Raw genomic sequence first — 21,598 nt, 5'->3', positions numbered from 1 at the left:
GTTTTGAGAGCTGTTAAGCTTTATTCAGAGTTACTACATAAGCACAATATACTCTTTCATTTTTATACATTTTGAATATTGCTGTCCAAAATATGGAGCAACAATGAATTGAAATTAGCTGATAATGTGTCTGTGTTAGCTGTTTGGATGACAAACTTATAGAAGCACTGAGCTAACTTCTGTATTTTCGTGAGTATTGAAAGTTAAATGCAGAAGCGTAAAATAATATCCTAGATACCTAAGCCATTTAGGAATGCAAGGACATTGGGCTATTTGTTTGTCCTTAAAACTGCGGGATGAAATCTTGTTCCTACTGAAGTTGGTAGAAGTGGATCTGAGGAGCCAGGACTCGCTGTAATTCCAGAGCGTGGAGATGGCTTTTTGTGTATGCAGGGGGATGGGTCAGTCCTGTTCCCATTGAAATTAAGTTGTTCTTGTGCTTAATGGAGACACGCATGGGCCCTCAATTTTTAATTTTTTTTTTTTTCCTTAATTTCTTAGAGATCACCAGTATCGTCTCCTGTTCTTCCTATTACTTGTGGCTGGCATAGAAATAATTATGTACAGGACTGCCAGTTGTATGTGTTTTAAGTAAAATTCACATACTAACAGTTAAGCAGTGTTTATATATGTGTATCTTACAAATAAGTTAGCAAAGACAGCCTTCTCTAAATGTGATGGATGTTACTAAGATTGATTTACAACATATTGGAGAGGAAAGGGAGACAGTGAGGACTGTGGCTCTAATTATTCAACATCTTGCTCATCCATGTTGCCATTTCCCAGTGCTGGAAGCTCCCTTTCAGGTAGCAGCCCATACTCATTTAGGAAAGACTCCACATCCACAGCAAAAAAATCCTCATTGAATTGTTCAGAAATGCTAATGAAATTGCTCAGAAGCTCCCCACCCTTATAGACAAGTAGAGTGGGAAGCACTTCGTTTGAGAAGCGGTCTCCAGCCCCCGTGTTGGAGGCCTTGATCTTGCAGAACTTCACGGTGGCGTACGTGGCCGCCAGGCAGGTCAAGCTGTTGTTGAGAGCATCGCAGCCCTTGATGCCATCTTCGTAAATGTGGACGATGACGGTGGTAGTTTTACGTTCTTTCTCAATGGCTTCCAGGAACTGTTCCCCATTCTGCAGCTCACACAGATAACCGTATTTCGGCCCAAAACTCAGCTTCTGGTGCATATCCTGCATGCAGCGTTTGCGGTATTTTTGTAGGCAACTTTCATCTTCTTGCTCCTCATGAATTAATTCATACTCCTGCATGCTCATCTGTGAATATTGAGAGAATGTTATATTAATAAGTAGTCGTCTGTTGGTGCTGAAACAGGAAGAGACTAAGTTGTTGTCTAAAGAACATTGCATTGAAAGCTTAGCCAGAAGAGCAGTCACTTCCTACAGTGACTCTGGAAGGTCTCTTCAAGAGGCAGGTGAAGATCCTGTCTTAATACTTGCATGTCAACTTGATGGTATAGAAGGCAGTTGCCATATTTGGCAAAAACTTCTGGATCTTCCAGAGTTGGTGGGAATTTTGCCAGTGACTGTAGTGGGGTCAAAGTTCAATTCCTGTGTTTTTTTGGGTTTTGGGTCCCCCTCTTTCAGAATGGGTAAATGGTAATGAGTGACGTTCAGGCTCAGAGCTCTATCCTGACTAGCAGGGGTTTAAGCATGTTAAAAATTTTCAGTTGCCTTAACCAAGGATAGAGCATCAAGGTAGGGAATGGAGGAAGAAAGGTCAAACTCTGTGTTGTGTGGTATGTTGTTGTGAAATATACTGCTTATTTTACTGAAGCTATACTTTGCTTGAGAGAGGACTAGATAGATGGTGCATTTGTTCTGTCCATATTGTGTGAGCTCTGCTAAGCTGCAAAGGAATTGAGTCTGGCAAATTCAGGGTTTTCAAGCTTATAACTGGTATGTTTTATATGGAATCAAAATGAAATTTTGCTTTTCTTCTCTTACCTTACGGCAGAATCTCTCTCTGGTGTCTTTATCATCTTTACTGAAAGATCTGTGTGGTGAAGACATTTGTCTAAGAATTTCTTTCTTGCTCAAGGATAAGGAGTCTCTGTCTTCGCTTTCTAACTTAAACTTCCTCCAGTCATTGATCACGCCTTTAGGACCTAAGAGAGATGAAGTTAGGTGAGAAGCTGTCTTAAGAAGTTTCTGCCCTTTGCTCGTTTGTCCTTCTGTGCTGCAGTTTATCCATCTACACCTCTTCCTTCCAGAGCACTTTCCAGGAGAGCTGAAAACCAGAGCTGTGGGACCAATGTGTTACATTAGCCTCCAACAGAAAGAAAGAGTTTTATTTCTAACCTGGATCACTTTGGTGGTCTGGTTCATATGAACCAGGAGCCTGTAAAAGGATTTTGGTGAACTATGTGAATAGTTAACAAGGATGAGGATGTCAAAACCTGTTAAAACTGATGTTTTGGCCAAAGCCAGTGTTTCTTACAAGTACATTTGCATTTCTTTGTAGACAGTGTCTTTGAATACATAACATGCATAAGGACTATTTTAATATATTGACAGTAAAACTAAGAATACAGGACACAAGGTTTTTTGTTTTGGGTTTTTTTGTGGTTTTTTGGTGGTTTGTTTTTTTTTTTAAACCCATACCTGTTCCACTGGAAGAGTAACCTGTAAGGCAATGCTATGATAATTCTGATTGTAATGCAGATCTTGCTCTTTAAATGCTTTAATCAAACAGCTCCAAATTTTGAAATGATCGGGGGGGGGAGGTCTTTTCAATTCAAAATTCCAGTCGTGCTTTTCAAAATCAAACATTTTAATCCGCATCTTAGATTATAAAGCAAAGCCAAGGAATTTTTCAGTGTTTTCAGAGGTGAAGTTTAGGAAATTTAAAAGGCTAGGTAAGCAGCTCTCCCTCTCGTGAGAGACATGTGGTGTTGCCAGCTGCCAAGAGTCTGTTTTGGATTAAATTTCAACATCTTGAAGTGGTGGCTCAAGGCACTACACCCCTCGGTGGAAAGGGAAGGTGAACCGATCTTTTGCAAACAAGATTCCGAAGCAGGAATTAGCCTGAACTTCTTGGCATAGTGATAGCAATTAAGTGTGCAGTAGCCTGATTTCCGGAACTATTTCGAAGCCCAGGTGTGAATGTAGCGCCCTACGTTTGGGTCCCTAAAAAATATATATATAAAATAATCTTGGCCAACAGCAGCAAGGCTGGTTGGGAAAGAACCCCAAAAAGAGTTATTACAAGAGCTATGTTTATTATAGCACAAAGAAAAAGAAGCCCTGGAGCACAGAAAGGGAATGATAGTGGAATGAAGTGATACCTGTCTGTAGAGCTGAATGCAATGTCAATCCTCATAAAAATCATGGTGATTGAGTGCTGGATTAAAAAGAATTGTGATTCTGAGCAAGGATGCTTTTAAAACTTTTAAATGATATGCTGTGTTTGCCGAAAGGATTTATAGGTACACTTCTAGCACTGAATGTTCCTTCTATAAGAAGGAAAAAATAATTCAGCCTTTATAGTGAAACCTTGTAACCTTATTCTAGCATGTGGGTGTGTGTTTTGTTGCTGTTTTGTTTTCTTCTCTTTTCCCCAGAAGAAGAAACGCCATTGTTCATGACTGAAGCAATAAACCAACACGAGCTGCACTGGGCCATTGTTGTTGGTGGCTTCTTCAGGTGTCTTCTGCATTTGCCATTTGCTTCAGGTATGAGGAGTATTGGCACAAAGATCAGTTTGGTGTTACATGCCCTTCCATGAGGGGTGTCACTTACTCCAAAATACGTTCTCATTGGCTTTGGAGCCTACGTTTCTGTGCAAGGGGTTTGGCAAACCAATTGGATCTGCTTGAATTCTGGGCTTCCCCAGTGAACAGGGACGGTTTAGATTATTTTTAAGGAAAAAAAAAAATGCAGTTAATTTCCTTGCCTGTGTGTGTCGCCTGTCCTTCAAAATCTTCTTCGAAGCTGGTGTTGGCATTTTCTTCCATTTTGATGGCTGGAGTAGGAGACGCTGCAAGTTCAAAAAGGAGAACAGTTAATAACAGGATAGAAAAGGGATAAGCTTACAGTAGGTACAGCGCAGTGTGTAATTTCCTGCAGCTGTTAGGTATCAGCGAAGATCAAAATACACATGATAATTGTAGAGTTTCTCATTGTCTCATAAAAAGCAATTAGAATATATGTCCGTCTCTAAAAAGATGTCTGGCCAGATTCTTACTGAAAGTGCCTGGGCAAGGGTTTCTTCATTATACTGTTCCTTCTCAGTCATCAGAGAATATTGGGAACATGGTGTGAAATAGTGGTTGTAAAACTTTCTGCAATGAGAATTTGTAGTGAGTATTTTCTTCTTTTTTTTTTCTTTAATCCCCCTTGGAATCAGGAACCTATTAATTTCCCAAGTCTTGTAAGTATTTATTTTTAAGGGTTGCCTGAATGGCTCATTTTTCAAACAGAAGATGGAGCCAAGTATTTGAACCTGTTGGGCAAGAGACCTCTGAACATCCTGGAGATAGACTGCTTGTACTGGCTGGGCCTTGTTTGTTACAAAACAGAAAAAAATACGGGGGTTATAAATCAAAATCACTTTCTTATTCCACCCGTTCTATACATAAGGCAACCCAAGGAGCCAGACGGCAATCACAGGGCACTGTGGTACAGAAGTACTCAAGCAACACCCTTTTTATCTTTTACAGTGGACTTTTTGAGGGATAAGATAGAACCACTGTTCTTTGAGGGAAGAGGAGACGTTTCCCTTCATGTATTCCCATCGACAAGATGAGCCCAGTTGGGTGGTCTCAGAGCATTACAGAGCAGCAGGGTTTGGCCAAAGCATCGAGCTCTCAAGGTCAGGCTGATGTTCTGCTGGTTCCCAAAAGTCACAGTAAATATTCTTGGGGTCCTGCAGCTTTCTTGAGAAGATCAATTATCTGTTTCAGGAGGATATACTGGGGGAGAAAAGTACCAATTCTTCACATGCATTTTTACTACACTGCTGATAGACATCTACATAGCCCTCTGCACGAGCTCTGCCACCACATAGTGCTGAGTCTTTTCTCATGTTGCACGTCAGTCACAAGTTTCCTTTTTAGTCAAAAATTGTAATTCTAATGTGAAAAAGTGTCCACAGGAGTCTTAAGGCAGATGATTTGAGTGCTCCCATTTAGTCTAGACTAGTTTTAGCTGTTCAGATGTTAAAGTAAGCTTTATTTGACTTCACATCTTCAAGCAAATGCCAAGATGTTATAGTGCCATGAATGCTGTATTTAATAGCTACTGGTGAGTTAGACTAGAGTGACGTTAGTGCTGTAGCATGTACGCACAAGAGGAAATGCACCTTCATTTTTACCTGCCAGCATCACGGGATAAAGTGGAATAACAGCTGAGCAAGACACAAGGAATCTGATTCCTGTGTGTATTGGGACTAAAGCTAATTAGTAAATGTGAGAATAAATTATTCCATACATGTACTCGTGGCAATCAAAACTTGTGGGATGCATTGCAGATAAGTTTGGAAGAAAAGCAGGTAATGAATTATACTTTATTAATATAAAATCTTTCTGTAGATAGAACTGTAAATAGATTGTTGTCAGTACATAGATCCAGATTACCGGATCAATTGCTATTCAGTCAATTCTGAAATAGAAATATGAAGCTAATCCCTTCTCACATAGGCAAAAGTAAAAATTTTTGTTATATCGGTGATGGATTGCTATGTGGATATGCTGGGTCAAAGCCTTGTAAGTCATTCCTGTGACTTACATAGATATCTACAAAAAGTTCTTCTCTCTGCTGATGCTGAGGATTTTCTTTGTTCCGTGAAGAAAGAGAGGGTTTGATTCTCTGTATGCTTTGCTGTTTCATAGCTTTTAGCCCTGAAAGGCACTAAAAATACAGGATAGGAAACTTAAGCAGTCTTTTGCAGAAAGAAACTGCAGGTTTCTCTCGAACCAGAAAACTGACCACGCTTTTGGTGAAACATTAGAGATGGGAACTGATTGCTTAACAAATGAAAGTTCTCCATAAAGTTTCTGTTACTGATCTGTTGTACCTAATAAATCTGAAAAGATTAGGTGAATCTTAACAGCATGGAAAGCTGCGTTTCACCATTCTTCTGCAGCATGGCATGAGGTAACGATCCTGACGATGTACGGGCTGGTAAGCTGACCATAGACCTGGGAGTGGGGAATTCCTAAAACTTAATCCTGGCCCTGTGACTGAGTCAGGCTGTGAGCCTGGAGCAAGTCACGCAAACCATTCTCCTTTCCGCTCAGTGGAGTTATGAATATTTATCGTTCTTATCTTGGCGCTGTGAGAATTAGGCCATCCAAGCCAGGTGTTTCCCAATTAGGCACCTGAAGACAAGGGCATATGAACATGTAACTGCAAGGTGATCCGTGGGAAGCTCGCTTATAGGGCGAGCTGGCTCTCCAGTAGTACATACTCTTCCTTTCAAGAAAAGTGCAGTGGAAAAAGGTGTAAGCTATTGCGTTTAGCGTGTGGGCAAAAATGGGCAATCACCAGGGTAGGAAATTCTCCCACATCCTTGTGAAGGGTTTAGACAGGGTTTTTTTTTTTGTTGCTGGTTGGAGGTTTTTTGGGTGGTGGGGTAGTGTTCTTTTATATGCTGGGCATGCAGCAATTTCCAAAGAAAAAATTAGGTTCCTAGTATTTGGAGAAATGTGGGTGCTACAAGCTCTGGAGCATGTTGTGGAAGTACCTCCATGAGGAAATGTCAGTGCATAGTGCTGAGACAGTAAAGCAGATAGCGTAACAGAGCAGTTTGTAATGACCCCTCACAAGGTGTCTCAGATCTAAAGTTGCCACCTCCCTGGCTTTACAGGTGCACTGAAATCCGGTGTGCCTGGCAGTGGGGACAGCTAGAGCCGTCCTCTGTGCCAGACAGCAGCTCTCGTAAGAGCAGCTGCACTTTGCAACCATGCGGACAGACTGCAGTGCTCATGTTTGCGCACCCAGCTGCAAGTTGGTCCTAATTAGTTGACTGACAGTGCTGTCTTTCAGAAATTCATTAAGGTCATCTGTTAATACAACCCCCTTAAACCTGAGTCAGCCTGAGAGCCTTGTGGAGCACAGTGATCAGAGGCAGCAGTTAGCTGTGTGGGGATGGTTGCATTCGATAGGGATGGGCTTGCATGCTGGAGAATGTATATCCCTGGCCATTGCAACCGTCTCTTGTAAAATCCTTACTGCTTTAAACCTAATTTATTTTTTTCATGTAAATGTGCAGTCTTACCTCTCCTGGTGAGAGCAGAATATCCTGGGAGGGTTGTCAAGTCAAACAGCAACATAGGATGATGTGCAGTGATGGGAAAGTGATAATACATATCATCACTAAAGCTATTTGTGTCCGTTAGTTCTAAGGAAGTACCGACAGACCTTTCAGGACACCAGCAGCTTTGCTACTGATCTCAAGTTTTCCCTTTGCACCATTTTAACAGCATGTGACATGCCAGTTGAACAGCGATCTCTGTCGGGGGAAAACATTGCTGACTTAGAAGATGTGTTGCATCTTCGTTAGCTTTTGTCATTGTTTTTGACAACTGAAAGCTGTTCCTTACATTTTTATTTGAAAAATACTAATGGGGTGAAAAAAATTTTCCTGGTTAGTTCTGACCATCAGTTTATTAGACTTTATTTTGTAATGCATATGGTGACTTCAGATACGTTTTTTAAGAGACTGATCATTCTGTAACCCCTTTACTTTCCTGTCTCTATGTCAGACTTTCTGAGTGAAGAAAGTAAAAATTACAATTTCTTCATAGATGAGATTTGAGTCCTTTCTGTGTCCCAAAAGTCACTTCTTCAGTAAGAAAAAAGCCAGAAAAAAGCCCAAACCCTAAGTATATGCCTGAAGCTACCATTTAATTTCCATGAGCTTTGGAACTGTTGTAGCTCAAGAACAGCAATCCCTATTACTGATGCTCATCCTTCCGTTGTCATTAGACCAGATGGGCCAGCCTTACTACAGGACAGAAATGACATTTTATAAAGTGTTTCCTTTTTATCCAATATGAAAGAATGCTTTCTACTTAGTAACAAATATTTTGTGCCTTTGGCCTTCACAGAGAGTTTTCTGTTTACCCGAAATTACAAATTTTTTACTATTTTCTCTTACGCATATTGAATTTCTGAGGTAGCTCAGGAAGAAAGCACTGTGCCTGTGTATTTGTAATGAAGTCTTATTTAATCCTTGTAATATATTGCAGCTGTAAATACAAAAATAATGTCTTCTAGTGGTAAATTATAGTTACAGAAGAGAGGGAAATTTAAAAAAAAAAAATCTCTAAAACTGTAAAAGGCAAGATGCATTCTGTAAAGGACAAAGCCAATAAATAAAACTTGCTTTCTAAAGTAAGAGTTCTTGCTACTAGTCCAAAAAGTAAACATGAGAAATATTTTTCTCAAAACATAAACATGCTCTAGGCACAAATTTACTGCGCTCCATATGTGCAAATCTCACTGAAAATGCTGTTCTGTGTCTGGGTTTACATAAGGCAGCATGCTGCTAATCCCCAGTGATTGGTGGGACATTGCCTATGAACTGGGAAGTATGAAATTTTGGGAACTCATGGAAGTGGAAGAATGAAAAGGATCTTCGTCAGCGAGATGTGATTGCACATTTATGTTTCAAGCTACGTGTGGGTGGTTGGTCAGCCGGTACATGTGCCTGGAGTGTCCCCTTGGCTCTTGCCTCTTGGAAAAAGCATCTGAATTTTAACAGCATTTCCCTCTACCCAAGCGCTAATTTGAATCTTGCTTCTCTGCCTGTTTTTCCTGGTTTCCATTTGCAGAATTTCTTCCCTGTTTATCCTTGTCCCCTCTGTCAGATGATAATGGCCACCAAACTTACCCGGCAGATGGGCAGCTTCTTAAGCAAGCAAGCCAAGAGAAGGAGCAGCTATGGATTTAAATGTTCAGGTTGCTGGAATTTGGGGGAATCAGGTAAAATAACATGGAACTGGAACAAAGCATCGTTCACCCTACTTAGGCAGTGGAAATGTGCCACTGTAGCAGAATCAAGCGAGTCCTCTGTGTGTGAGGCTCTGCACCTACTCTTGGGAGGGTAGGCATCCTCCTGTGCTAGCAACAGTGACGGATTTCCAAGGACCCTAACCCAGAGCTCATCAATATCATTGAAACTTTCTCAGTAACTTCAGTGTGCTGCAAACTGATCTGCAGCACTGAGCAGAAATGGTTGAATGTGGATTTGCATGATTTGCATGGTTAGGATGCGCGTGCTTCAGCCCTGGCCGTGATCTCTTTCGTAGCTACTTACAAAGCGCTACATTTCCAACAGACTTCATTTTTCATGCCATGTTCTGTATCTTGTGTAGTTCTTGTTAGTCAAAATGCATGTTTTCTGAATAAGAGACTGGGCAGGGCATTGGGGCACATCAGTATCGTATGAACCAAGTGCTTTTCAGGTGGTCCCTTTAAAAAAAAAAAAAAGTGGGGGGAAGCGAGAGTGTTATCCATCCTTGGTCATGTATGCATTTAGATTTGCAAGAGGCATTAGCATCATTACGTAAGCAAAATCAATGTCAAGGTCGCAGGTCCAAATTTCAGACCCGTTGCCCGAGTGTTGCAAAGGGAGCCGAAAGCCGTAAGCACCTTTAGTGATCTGCTCCTGATGACGACTGTCAGGCACTGAGCCAGATAGCTGCTAGTCGAAAACATGGAGTACCTGCAGCTCCCTTTACACTCGGAGGCAATCAGGTCCCTTACATTAAGGTGGGTAAATACAGATTTAAGAGTCAGCCTTCAGAGCCGCAGTTGCCTGCTTTGACTGCTTGCACCGGTGGTGTGTAACCCAGATGTGCAAAGACAGGCTTATTATATGGATAAATGGAAATTTCCTGGGCTTACCTAAAGGAAAAACATGGTGTATCATGTAGTGATTAGATCACTGTGTTTGGGGAAAAAGCATAATTTCAAAACACTGGAACGGGACTTTATTTGCTTAAAGAAGAGGTCATGCGATAGGAAGAAAATATAAACCAGGATGGGTTGACGTAGAAAGCCGTCAAGCTTCTCTGCAGGTCACTATGACTGATTAGAGGGTTATGGGATTGGATTATTTGCTCTATCCGCTTTAGGAGAGTTATGCTGTTCTTTATTTGTGAGATGGAAACACTTTAAATAGATGCAGTCCAATGTTTCATTTATCCTTAAAGCTTTGCCAATTAGGAAATTCCCTATGTGACTACCCCTGGCTTCAGCATTGTGTTAGGTTAAAAATCATAGGATTTTAAAAAAATCCCTTTCTCTTCCTCTTTTTTCTTTTTTTTTTTTTTGTCTTTCAAAATTTGGCCTATAATTATGCACCAGAAATAATTTGTCTTTTATGGATTGCACATTTATTTCTGGATTTCACTCTGAAACGGGAAATTAGCTCAACGTCTTTCACATCAATCAGCTTCGCTTCTACCACAGTACCACTATGTTTTGTATGGAAAGGCAGAATGCAGATATTTTAAAACAGGACTTGTTTTATTATTTCAGAAAAAATATCATTTGACATTAATAATGTCAAATTTCAATTATCATTAACCACAATTTTTTATTTGAAAAAGCTTGATTTTGTATATTAAATGGTGACTGTCTTTTGAAACTCAGAATTTGAATTTTTGGAGCATGTTACATATTTGTTGGAGTGGTTACATAGTTGTTACTATTGTGATGAATTCAACCTTTTTTTTTTATTATTCTGTCAGGAAACCTATTATTCATTTATTTTCTTTTTAAAAAAACTTGGATATATCAAGTGGGGTGGAAGAAGAGGAGGGCTGGACACAAAGAACATGTCTATTTGAAGCGAAAGCAGAACAGCCGATGTTTTCAAACACAGATATTTAAGGGCATGAACCTCAATCCATGTTTAACCTCAATGCCTGGCCCGATTTGTCAGATGGATTGAGCATTTCACCACGGTACTCTGAAAGTCAGGACAGAGCTTTCAGGTGATGTCTAAGTACATATTTAATTTCTAAACTCTAAGTAAACATCTGTATGCTTGCTAGAAGTGACATGTCCGTCAGAGTTTTAGTTGGAGTTTATTGCTGTGTAATTAGCAAAGGCCCACCCCCCCCAGCTCAACAGATGTTTGGCAGTGCATATTTTCCCTATAATTTGTCAAAAATCACTTATGTCAGAGCTGTAACTCTAGCAGTGACTCCAGACAGGCATTTAGAGAGGTTGATGGCCAGCATTTTATGGAAAAGGGAAGAAACTTAGATTTGTTGTGAGGTTACGTAAAGATCTAGAAGAAGTAGTACCCTGTAGGGACTTTGAACAGACTCTTACTGTGCCTTTCCATCAAAAGAAAAAAACAAAAAAGGGTGCCTGCAGGGGAGGGCTGGGAGGAGTCAAAACTTGTGAAGTTGGGAGAACATCCACCAACTGTTTTGGGGTAGGACTTGACCAAGAATGCCTCCTGAGGCTCTGGATATGCAAAAAATTGCTCACAGAAAACAGTTAGGAAAATAGGTTTTGCTCAGAAATGATAATATTTTATTCTGGTGTAGGTTGGTTTTTTTTTTTCCTTAGCTTGGTTGAAGTTTTTTTCAAATGTTTATTTGTAACCGTAAATCAGTAGGAATTCTTGCTTTTGCTTTCTTCATATCTACACTTTGTTATCATTATCTGCAAAAGGCAGGCTTGACCTAGGCAACAGGCTCCCTATAAATGCAGGGTCTACCTAAGCAGTCTTCGTCTCAAATTTGAGAGAATTAAGCAATTAAAAAAAAAAGTTGTTCATGACAGCTTTCAAATTCATGTATTCTTCATTCCTGGCTTTCTCTGAGCATTAACATGCATCCTCAGAGATGTGTGAAGATTTTGTTTGCTGCTTTCCCATCATTTGAAAAGTTCTATTTTCTTCCAATTCTGATGCTCTTAACACTGAATTAGTACCTTTCTCTGCAGCTGGACCTACTCACCCCCATTGGACAGAGTGCAGCATCTAATGCTTTGGGCAAACTAGGGCAGTAGCTCTTGACAGGGAGTATTTATTAACTTCTTGGCAGTTTAATTAGATTTACGTATGTCTTGCGGTGATGATTCAAGAGTAAAGTAAGTCAAAGCAGACCAAGTAAGACTGTGCTACGGTAAGGAAAGGGACATCGATGAAGGAGCTATCTTTAACCTGTGCTCTCAAGAATTTCTTGTCTTCCAGCCTGCTGCCTTGGAGCTGTTCCTGTAGGACTCGCTTGTGACTGCCAGGTGCTTGCTGTTCTTCCATTTCCTTTCTTACCTTTCTGGTAAAGTGTCCTGAGGCTCCACCGAGCACATCTCCATGTTTTAGAAGAGTTGACAGAGTCAGTTGTTCACATCATCTTGTTACAGGCATTTAACTTAAGGCACCAGCAATGGGAAGTTAGTTTTTCTCAACTTTATCTAGTCAATATGTGGGGGTAAGCCCTCCAGGTGGCTTTGCAGAAAATGAGTCTGTATTGCCTTTTTCAGCTGGAGAGACTAGCTGTGTAACATAGGTGATTTGGGTTAGGCTGGTGTGAATCTCCCATCCTCCTGGCTGTTACATTATCAAGTGGATATTCATTCTGTATTAATAGCTTTCAGCCACTCTATTAATATGGGAAGAGCCACTACCTAAAGGTGGGATGGTTCTACAGTTCTGTGATCTCTCCTCCCAACCATCCACTAATGTTTCTTACGCGTGCAGAAATATGAATAAAAAAATGTTTTTCTTCTCTCCTGACAATTACACTGACACATGTATAGCTATCTACATGTGCAGCTATTGGATGCAAAATTGTCTTCCCGTTACAGAGCAGAAAGTGAAACTTGCTAGTTTGGGGGATAAATTTCCATATTTATCTTAAATGGGAAGATCCACATGTGGAAGTGGTATATCTGTATTTGTCAAAAGGTAGCAAAGACACTGTGAGGAGGCCGCAGGCAATCTTGAGTTGGGTCAGTATATCCAAATTAGAAGAAAAAAATTTCCTCTGTTGAACTGTAAAGCTCTTGCCAGCTGGATGTGTTACAACAGAATGCTTTTTTTTTTTTTTACGTGACCATTTACCAAAAAATGCAGTAACCTTTTATAAAGTAATTGATTAGATGATGGACGTCCAAGTCCTGTTCCAGCCAGCTGCCAACTTCACAGTGTGTGCTATAGGGTTGCCTGGCCCCCTTGCTTGCAATATCAGAAATAACGTCGTCTCCACTGTGTGATCTTGACATCCCTGTGGCAACTACATCTGCATGAAGTAAAAGCAATAGTTGGAATGTATTCCTCATGTTACCTTTATTAATCAGAAGATGAAAGCCAAAGCCAACAATATCGTGTGGCCACAGAGAGCCCTAGAGAGCTCTAACTCCTGCAGCGGTTACATCAGGTCCATGGCTTCCTGGTTTATCCCTTTCCTGCACAGAACTGTTATACCACTGGTGTCATTCCAGAGGCTTCATGTTTTTCTTTGGATCCTGTGATTGACTCTTAATTATAAATGGTGAACTTTCACCAGCTAAATTGTAAATAGCTTTACATGTGGCTTGTAAAACTGCATAAAATTAGAATTAATGTTTTTGCTTCCTTTGCAGACCAGAACAAAGCAAACTGGGGTTGCAGTTATGCAGCAACTAAGGCATTTACACAAGTTTCTCTGAACATGTAAATAAATGTCACAATTTGGAGAAAAGGCCGATGGCTTAAAACACATGCTTCTCCTATCCTGCTCCAAAACATAGCTCAGATAAACAGCATAGTAAATCCTTTCCCTGGGACTTGCTTTTATTTATGTAGCAACCGGAGTGCAAATTCTGGGCCAGTTTTTCTGTGTACAGTTAGTTGTTTCTAAGACTCCCTTCACAGGGTCTGCCATGGCTCTATCCTGAAATTAATTCCGAATATTTTAGCCTTCCCCATGGTCATGCTACAGTTGTATTACCTCATAAGAAGCCAGTCTGGCTGCAGCCATCTAACAGTGATCTTTTCTTGAAGGCTTCTAACATTCATCTGAGCACAAGAAAAGAGCATCAGCAGAAAAGGGCTTGTAGTAACAAGCAGCAGGAGGTACCAGGAAGCTTGTTTGCTTAGGGGAGAGTCGGGGAAAAGAAGGGAAAAGGAAAAAGGAAAATGAAGGGAACAAAATTATCTTATCGGAAAAGATCTTACTGTAAATGCCTCTGATTCATTTCATCCCCTTCGTATGTGCACACCAGCATGATGCACACACCAATACAGTGCTCAAATGCCAATTTACCTCCTAGGAACAGAATCTGGAGCAAAGCCCAGGTGAAGCATTACTGGCACCTGCATGATGTGAAAATGCAAAACCCAAGAAATAACAGTATCACAGATACTGTAGTCCTAGGTATGGGCAAAGATGCCTGAATTCCTTTGGTTCCTCAGTGCTAATCTTAAGGGTAAATGGAAAATATACTCAACAGCACAAGTTTCTTCTGAATAAAATAGGAAATGAGTGGTAAGTGTCTGAACGCAATATTCCTTGCATTGTAGGAAGTTGCTGCAGGATTTAAGTACCTTCTGCAAAGTGTCAGAGCAGCCCCATGTCTTTGCCATTGTGGCTGACATGATAAGATAAGCCAGGTCCTGACCTCTTCTGTTTGCAGCAGCTGGTCATAGGATCAAGAGAAGTAAGAACAAGAGATACCGAAGGAGTTCTGATGGTGGTTTTTCTCCTCCCTCTGGATTTGTTTCTGCAGCAGAGGGTAACATTGGGTTAAACCTGAGCCGCTGTAGGAACCTGACTGCAGCTGTGGAATTAGCTGCAGCAGACATGGGTAGTGGATGGAGTAGCAGCCGTGTGCAGTGTGCTGTACTTGGGAAAGGAGAGGAATTCTGTGAGCACTAGAAGTAACGAAATCTGATTTTTCTAGGATTTTTTTCCTAATGATTTTGGTGTCTAAAAGCTTTTTGCTGTGGCTTCAGCACTTAAAGGAGCTCTATTTGTGGATTCTCCAGTGTTAAAGAATAAGATGTGAATGCATGTGAGAGCACTCGCTCTCCTTTTGGGGAGAATTAGGCTCAGATACAAAACAAGAGAGTATCATAAATCAGAGAAAAAACATGCTATTTCAGAGTACTATGATGTCAGTTATTTGTATTTACATGATAAATGACTGTTACAGCATTAACTGTCCCAATAGAACAGTTCAAATGTGAATCAGTTTGTAAGAGCCTGTACTACTGAAATGGCGAGGATATGCAAATAGAAACAAATTTAATTTCAGGATGCTCTTTGAATTTATTACTTTAATGTTTTCAAAAAAAAGATACTGCTTTTGTGGAAGTTCTCATCAACACTGAAACAATTAAAAAAAAAAAAGTGAAATAGTTTTTGTTAAGAACAACTTTGATAACACATTTTCACCTGGTTGTGTGCAAGACCTGTTAGCCAACAGTTTTCTATGAGGCTGAGAAAGACCAAGAATTGAATCTGCCACCCAGCGTGGCTGAGTTTAGGCTGAAGTCACTGCTGCTGTTACAGTTCACAGAGCCTTATTCGGATGGCTGGCTTAGGTAACAAGAGTTGTAATTTGGAAATTTCTTGGAGGGGCTTTGACCATGTGGAGTTTTGTAATGCAGCAGGTACTTTGCTCAGAGCAGCTGAGATGGTTCATTAAAGCCCAGCTTAGCTCTCTCTGCAGGAATCACCCTTCCCCCAACGTTGCGATCCCTTCCTCTGATTGAATGCAGTGAGAAAAACTATGTGGCATTTGCTCACTGTGATTTCTTGCATTTTCCTTCTTTCTCTTCTATTATCTGTGGCTGTTGGAGTGGAAGGGGTTCTGGGTCATCAAAAACAGTTTCTTATGTTGGCAGGCAAATATATGGAGCTATTTTTCAGGCTTATCATACTTCCTCTACTTGTTGTTGCCCTCATCTTGCATGTCTGTCCAAAATGAAAATGCCAATGAAAAATTGAAATGTTTCATTTCAGCTTAAAAAAAATAATACAAGAGGTGACATGAATTCACAGTCTTTCACCTGAAATAGTTGGAGGGGATTTTTTTGTTCTGTTTTGATTTTTGTTCTTTTACCCAGAAAGTGCTATTCCTCTAATTTTGGCCAACTCTGCTCATACCTGGTATTGGGTAGACCCCATTTCTCTCTTTCATTTTATGCTCTTCTACTCATAGTTCTTTGATATCTTCCTTCCAGTTAGCAGCAGAATAGGAATTGCTCTGTACTAGGATACTGATTGTGAAAATTGCTCTACAGCTTTCACTTGAACTCCATAGGCATTGAACATTAAAGGCAAAAACTGCGGTGCATGCTCGTTGCAATATAACGGAGTTCTCTGTGTTGATTTATAGCATGTTCCAGCTTACATTTAAGTCAGTGAGAAACATTTCACTGTATTGGGACTCAGGCTAAATCTTTGTGCTCATTCAAGGAATTCAGTATTAAGGTTATAATTCAGTCTAACCGTGGTTAGCCATATGCCTTAAAATGTCTGTTATGTAGTTTAAGATGGGATAACACTGAAAGCTAGTTACCAGACTCTCCAGCTGAGTTGCCTGCATCCTTTTGCTATGTTAAACATACCAAATCATGGAGGCAACCTGATTTTTCTTTTGTCTCCTTGCTCACCAGTGTCTAACCAGTGTTGTACAGTCTCTGAAGGGTTTTTTGTCCACAGGTGGCTTGTGGAATATGGGTTTGTTATTCTGGTTTTATACCACTGGCTACCTGAAAGTGGTCTAAGAAGACAACAGGTCTAAAAGATGGGGTGGAAATTTAAGGGTGATGTAGATTTTTCATAAGTTCTTGTGTCTTCTGCATTTAAGACTATTCTAAAGTTGCACAGCTTTTGCATATAGCGAGAATCGCAGCCTCCTATAACTGCAGTTAGCTGCACAACTGAGATGACTAATCCCTGTAATCCAGTCTAGTGCGATATTTATTGACAACTATTTCCCCACTGAGGTGGGGCTACTGATTGTATCAGTCAGACCCTTTTTTCTGAATTGGTGCTCTCTTTGCTCTTTTTTTTTTTTTCTTTTTCTTCTGGAGGGCTGGAAAGGGGCAACGATGACCTTTAATAATGTAATTCACCCAGGAAAAAACTTTGCAGTTGAGATGAGGATATGAACAGGTGGCATCATGATTATTTTGAAGATGTAAAATACCTGTAGGGTTTTTGCACTTTGTAAATTAGGAATAAGGGAACCCTGTGATGGCTTCAAGATCCGTTGCTGCTAGTGACGAATGCCCTTTATCACTGAAAACCAGTAGTTGCATATACTGGCATATAGCAATCATCTTTATGATCGTCTATGCAATTTGCTCTCAAGTTGTAGTATTTTGATTATTATCTTTCATTCCCTAATGCATTTCCTCATGATTTTAGCTGTGCTGTAATTAGAATTGCTAGGATTAGACATTAATATTTATAACGGAGATCATCTTAAAATCCCATTCTGAAATAGGATGAAGTATTCACGTATAATTCTAGCAATCTGGTCTATATCAGCTGCAGAAAAGTGACTTTATGTTCAAACTGTTCCCTCCTGTCAAAAAAATTTCAGTTACTTGCAGAAAACTTGTAAAGCTGTTGATTGTGAAGATCATTTTGTTTTTGTAAGCAGGTTGGAAGCAAGAATCTAAAATGTAATTTTGCCCCGAGGTTTCTTGACCACTTAGACCTGTACAATTCACAACACGCTTATCTTCTGGGGGTCTCGGCTGTAGAAAGCAATCTCTCAGTATCAAAAAATGGGGGTTTAGTGGACTGTTACATATACTAAGTTTTCTTCATTTGTTTACATTATGGTTATTTTCTAAGGATTGACATACATGTATATATATATTAAATGGCTGTTCTTATGCCCACTTCCAAATCTGAGTACAAATGACAAAGATGTGCCACTGAGAACAGCAAAATACTGATAGGTAAGTAAAGCAGTCTCTGCATCTCCACTGAACTGTGGACCTGATGATTTTTTCCACTGCTGTCAATAGTAGATTGCCCTCAAAGTAGATAGGCTCACCAGCTAGACAGGGACATTTTCTTCATCTTTTCATGTAACAGATCATTTATACCTTTAGTTACATACTTGCAACCTGCCTAAAATTAATGCTGTCACACCAGCTACATAGCGAAATTTCTTATCCAGTACATTTGGTTTATTATTCTTTCACACCAATGTTTATACTTACCAAAACATTCCTTTGCAAGAAAACAATTCTGAGCCTGAAATTAGATACCCGGGTAAGAAGGATTTATTCTAAAGTTAGGATTTAGAGTTTCTTGAAGGGTCTGAAAACGACGGTCCCAGACATGAAAATTTTCTGGGGATTATCGCAGACATTTGAGTCCTTCACTCACCCTTCACCAGAGCACAGAACTCCCTCCCAGTACAGACAGAAGAAATAGTGTGTTTATATTCTCTTGCAGATTCTTATATACAGGTTAGTATTCAAAGATAGTTTACAAAAGAGCAGAAATCCTGTTTTGAATTAAATCAATGGCAAAATCAAATAGAGATAGGATTCCACGCAAGGAATATAAAAGCTCTGTTAAATTAGACATAGGTGTCGCTTCTAATAGCCTGGGCATACACCATCAGCAGCTCAGGGGTCAGATTTCTAATGTATTTCCTCTTCCCCAAAATGACTTCCCCAAACAGCACCCCTTACTGTTCATGCTAGAGCAAAACCTGTATTTATTTAAAGCATGAATAATGACAACTCTCATAGCTTGTTATTCTCAGCTTAATCAAAACAGCCTGCCAAATTCTTAACTGGAAATCTGGCATTAGTTTTTATCTCAACAGCTACATTTCAGCCTGATGCCAAAGGTGAGGTTCTACTGAGAGACCATATCAGTTAAGTTTAGCTATTAGAACATTTAATACACTGCTAATAAATTTTAGCAGCTGTGGCCATCTTTGAAACACCCTATTAGATAGTTTACAAAAGAGCAGAAATCCTGTTTTGAATTAAATCAATGGCAAAATCAAATAGAGATAGGATTCCACGCAAGGAATATAAAAGCTCTGTTAAATTAGACATAGGTGTCGCTTCTAATAGCCTGGGCATACACCATCAGCAGCTCAGGGGTCAGATTTCTAATGTATTTCCTCTTCCCCAAAATGACTTCCCCAAACAGCACCCCTTACTGTTCATGCTAGAGCAAAACCTGTATTTATTTAAAGCATGAATAATGACAACTCTCATAGCTTGTTATTCTCAGCTTAATCAAAACAGCCTGCCAAATTCTTAACTGGAAATCTGGCATTAGTTTTTATCTCAACAGCTACATTTCAGCCTGATGCCAAAGGTGAGGTTCTACTGAGAGACCATATCAGTTAAGTTTAGCTATTAGAACATTTAATACATAAATTATAAATTTTAGCAGCTGTGGCCATCTTTGAAACACCCTATTTTATTCCCCATAAAACTCGAAAGGCAACCGACATACAAATCACTCTACCTGAGAGGCTCAGTCGCTCAGCTCGGCTTTTTCCGAGCGCTGACAAATGTCCTTGGTGGTTTCCAAGAGAGGAGCTGGATTACAACTGACCACAGATAGACCTGGTCTCAGATTTACATTTCTGTGTAATGATGACCCTTGCAGAAATAGCTTTGGACAGGTAATAGGATTATCATAAGGGAATTAGAAAATTCTGTTCATTAGTTTGAGCCAATGAAGTTGCAGACTGGATAGAGGTTTAAAAGATTTAGTGTGTAGATATAATTGGGAAGGGAGAAAAACAACTGAGCCTAAAGAAGAGATACAGATGGCACCTTGGTATTGCAGAGCAAGGTGTATTAAAAAGGAGGAAGATATACAGATGGATTATAAGCACAGTATAAGAACCTGTTACTGTACGCAGGAAAGCTACCCTTACAACCCTGATGGCCTTTTAAATATTTCTGAATTGTGATAGGACTCCTGTTTATAAAAAGGATAAAACTGTTCATGGAAATTATGCTAATATTTAAATAAATCACCCAGTCATACCTAGCTACTCATTAATTTAAAAAATTAAGTACTTACAGAGTGCAAATGAAAAAAAGGGGAGAGAGAATTTTATTCTATGGAAAATGATAAATTGTGTCTTATGTGGTGTTAAGAAACAGTGAAATTCAGAGCAGCTTTAAATGGAAGACTTGCATTTAAACATCTGCAGCTGTGGCTCTTACATGTAGCTGGATGCTTTGCAACCAAGAAGGTCCCATCTCTCACCCACACTGCTGCTCAGACAAGCTTAAGGAGGGTGGCTCTCTGGAAATACCGACAAGTAACGAACACCAACAGAGGTGAGGAAGGGATGGGGACCCTGGCTTCGGTGTCCATGCCCATGTATCTCCTGGTGAGGCAGCGTGGAAATGACCTGAGTGCAGTGCGGTATCTTAACTGAGAGTCCTCCTCTCCTTGAGCTTGTGTCTCATTTTGGTTGTGCAGTCAAGGAGAACTGGGAAATGCTGCCACTGATGCCCCACAGGATGGTGGGAACTGCTGTACTTGGAGCTGTTTGCTCTCTCTTGTGGCATGTTACTTTTGGAGTTCTTCCTCTCTTACTCGGACCCTGAATTAGCTGGTGGTTTTAACCCACTATAGGTTTCATAATGTCTGCTGGGATAAAGCTAATCCAAAAGGTTAGTGTGAACTGAATTCCTTTTATGGTCCACACAGTTTCAGTCCATCATTAGCTTTCAGCTCATTCAAAGTGTTTCTGCAGCAGTAATGGAGATAGTTTATTGTTCCACCAAAATCAGCAAATTCGACTCAGTAAAAAAAGCATATATAGAGGGAGAGCATGCTACATAGGTGCAATGTGAGGGTTACTGCTCCGTGCATATAGTGAGCAAGACTTGCAGGATGCCAAGAGCTTTTGGAAATCTGGCTCTGAAGGGGCTGCTGGAGTGGCCGTCTGGTAGCTTATGTTAACTGAGGTTTTGTGTAATTTGTGACTAATATTAGTGATAAAGCAATGACCAGCTTTCAGTCAACTGCTGGTCTTGCTTTTATCTACCCAGCAGCGACCCTTGATAAAACTGAAAGCTCGCCACAAGTCTGAGTCCTCATGAAGACCAGCCTTCAGGAGCCCCAGCCCCCTGAGCCCAGAAAGTCTGTCACAAGGAAGACTCCCCCTTCTTGCAGTGGGGGACGATCGGGTTAAAATCAGGAACATTTAAACAAATTGGATGTAAACAAGTCCATGGGACCTGACCGGGTGCACCCACGAGTACTGAGGGAGCTGGCCAATGTCATTTGCGAGGCCACTGTCACTTATCTCAGCACTGGAGAGGCATTATCTGGAGTGCTGTGTCCAGTTGTGGGTTCCCCAGTACAGGATAGATGTGGGCTTACTGGAGCAAGTCCAGTGAAGGGCAGCGAAGACGATTAAAGGATTGGAGCATCTGTTGTAGGAAGAGAGGCCAAAAGAGCTGGAAGTGCTCAGCCTGGAGAGGAGAAGGCTCAACGGGGATCTTATGAATGTTTATGAATATCTGATAGGTGGGTACAAAGAAGAGAGAACCAGACTCTACTCAGTGGTGCCCAGTGACAGGACAAGAGGCAATGGACACAAATTGAAACACGAGAAATTCCTATGAACATAAGAAAATGCTTTTTTACTGTGAGGGTGGTTGAAT

General features: G+C 40.4%; 1 protein-coding gene across 1 annotated transcript; it reads right to left on the bottom strand.

The window, feature by feature from the left end:
* Positions 1-747: 747 nt before the first annotated feature.
* PDC (phosducin) lies at positions 748-3,989 on the bottom strand. Its single transcript, XM_009275820.1, has 3 exons — positions 3,914-3,989; positions 1,966-2,126; positions 748-1,275 (listed from the first exon to the last, which is right to left on the bottom strand). The coding sequence occupies exons 1-3, from the start codon at positions 3,972-3,974 to the stop codon at positions 748-750; spliced, it is 750 nt and encodes a 249-aa protein (XP_009274095.1). The 5' UTR covers positions 3,975-3,989.
* Positions 3,990-21,598: the final 17,609 nt, after the last annotated feature.

Source organism: Aptenodytes forsteri, unplaced genomic scaffold (genome assembly GCF_000699145.1).
Source record: "Aptenodytes forsteri isolate BGI_AS27 unplaced genomic scaffold, ASM69914v1 Scaffold289, whole genome shotgun sequence".
Taxonomy (NCBI): domain Eukaryota; kingdom Metazoa; phylum Chordata; class Aves; order Sphenisciformes; family Spheniscidae; genus Aptenodytes; species Aptenodytes forsteri.
This window is presented reverse-complemented; position numbering and strand designations above follow the sequence as displayed.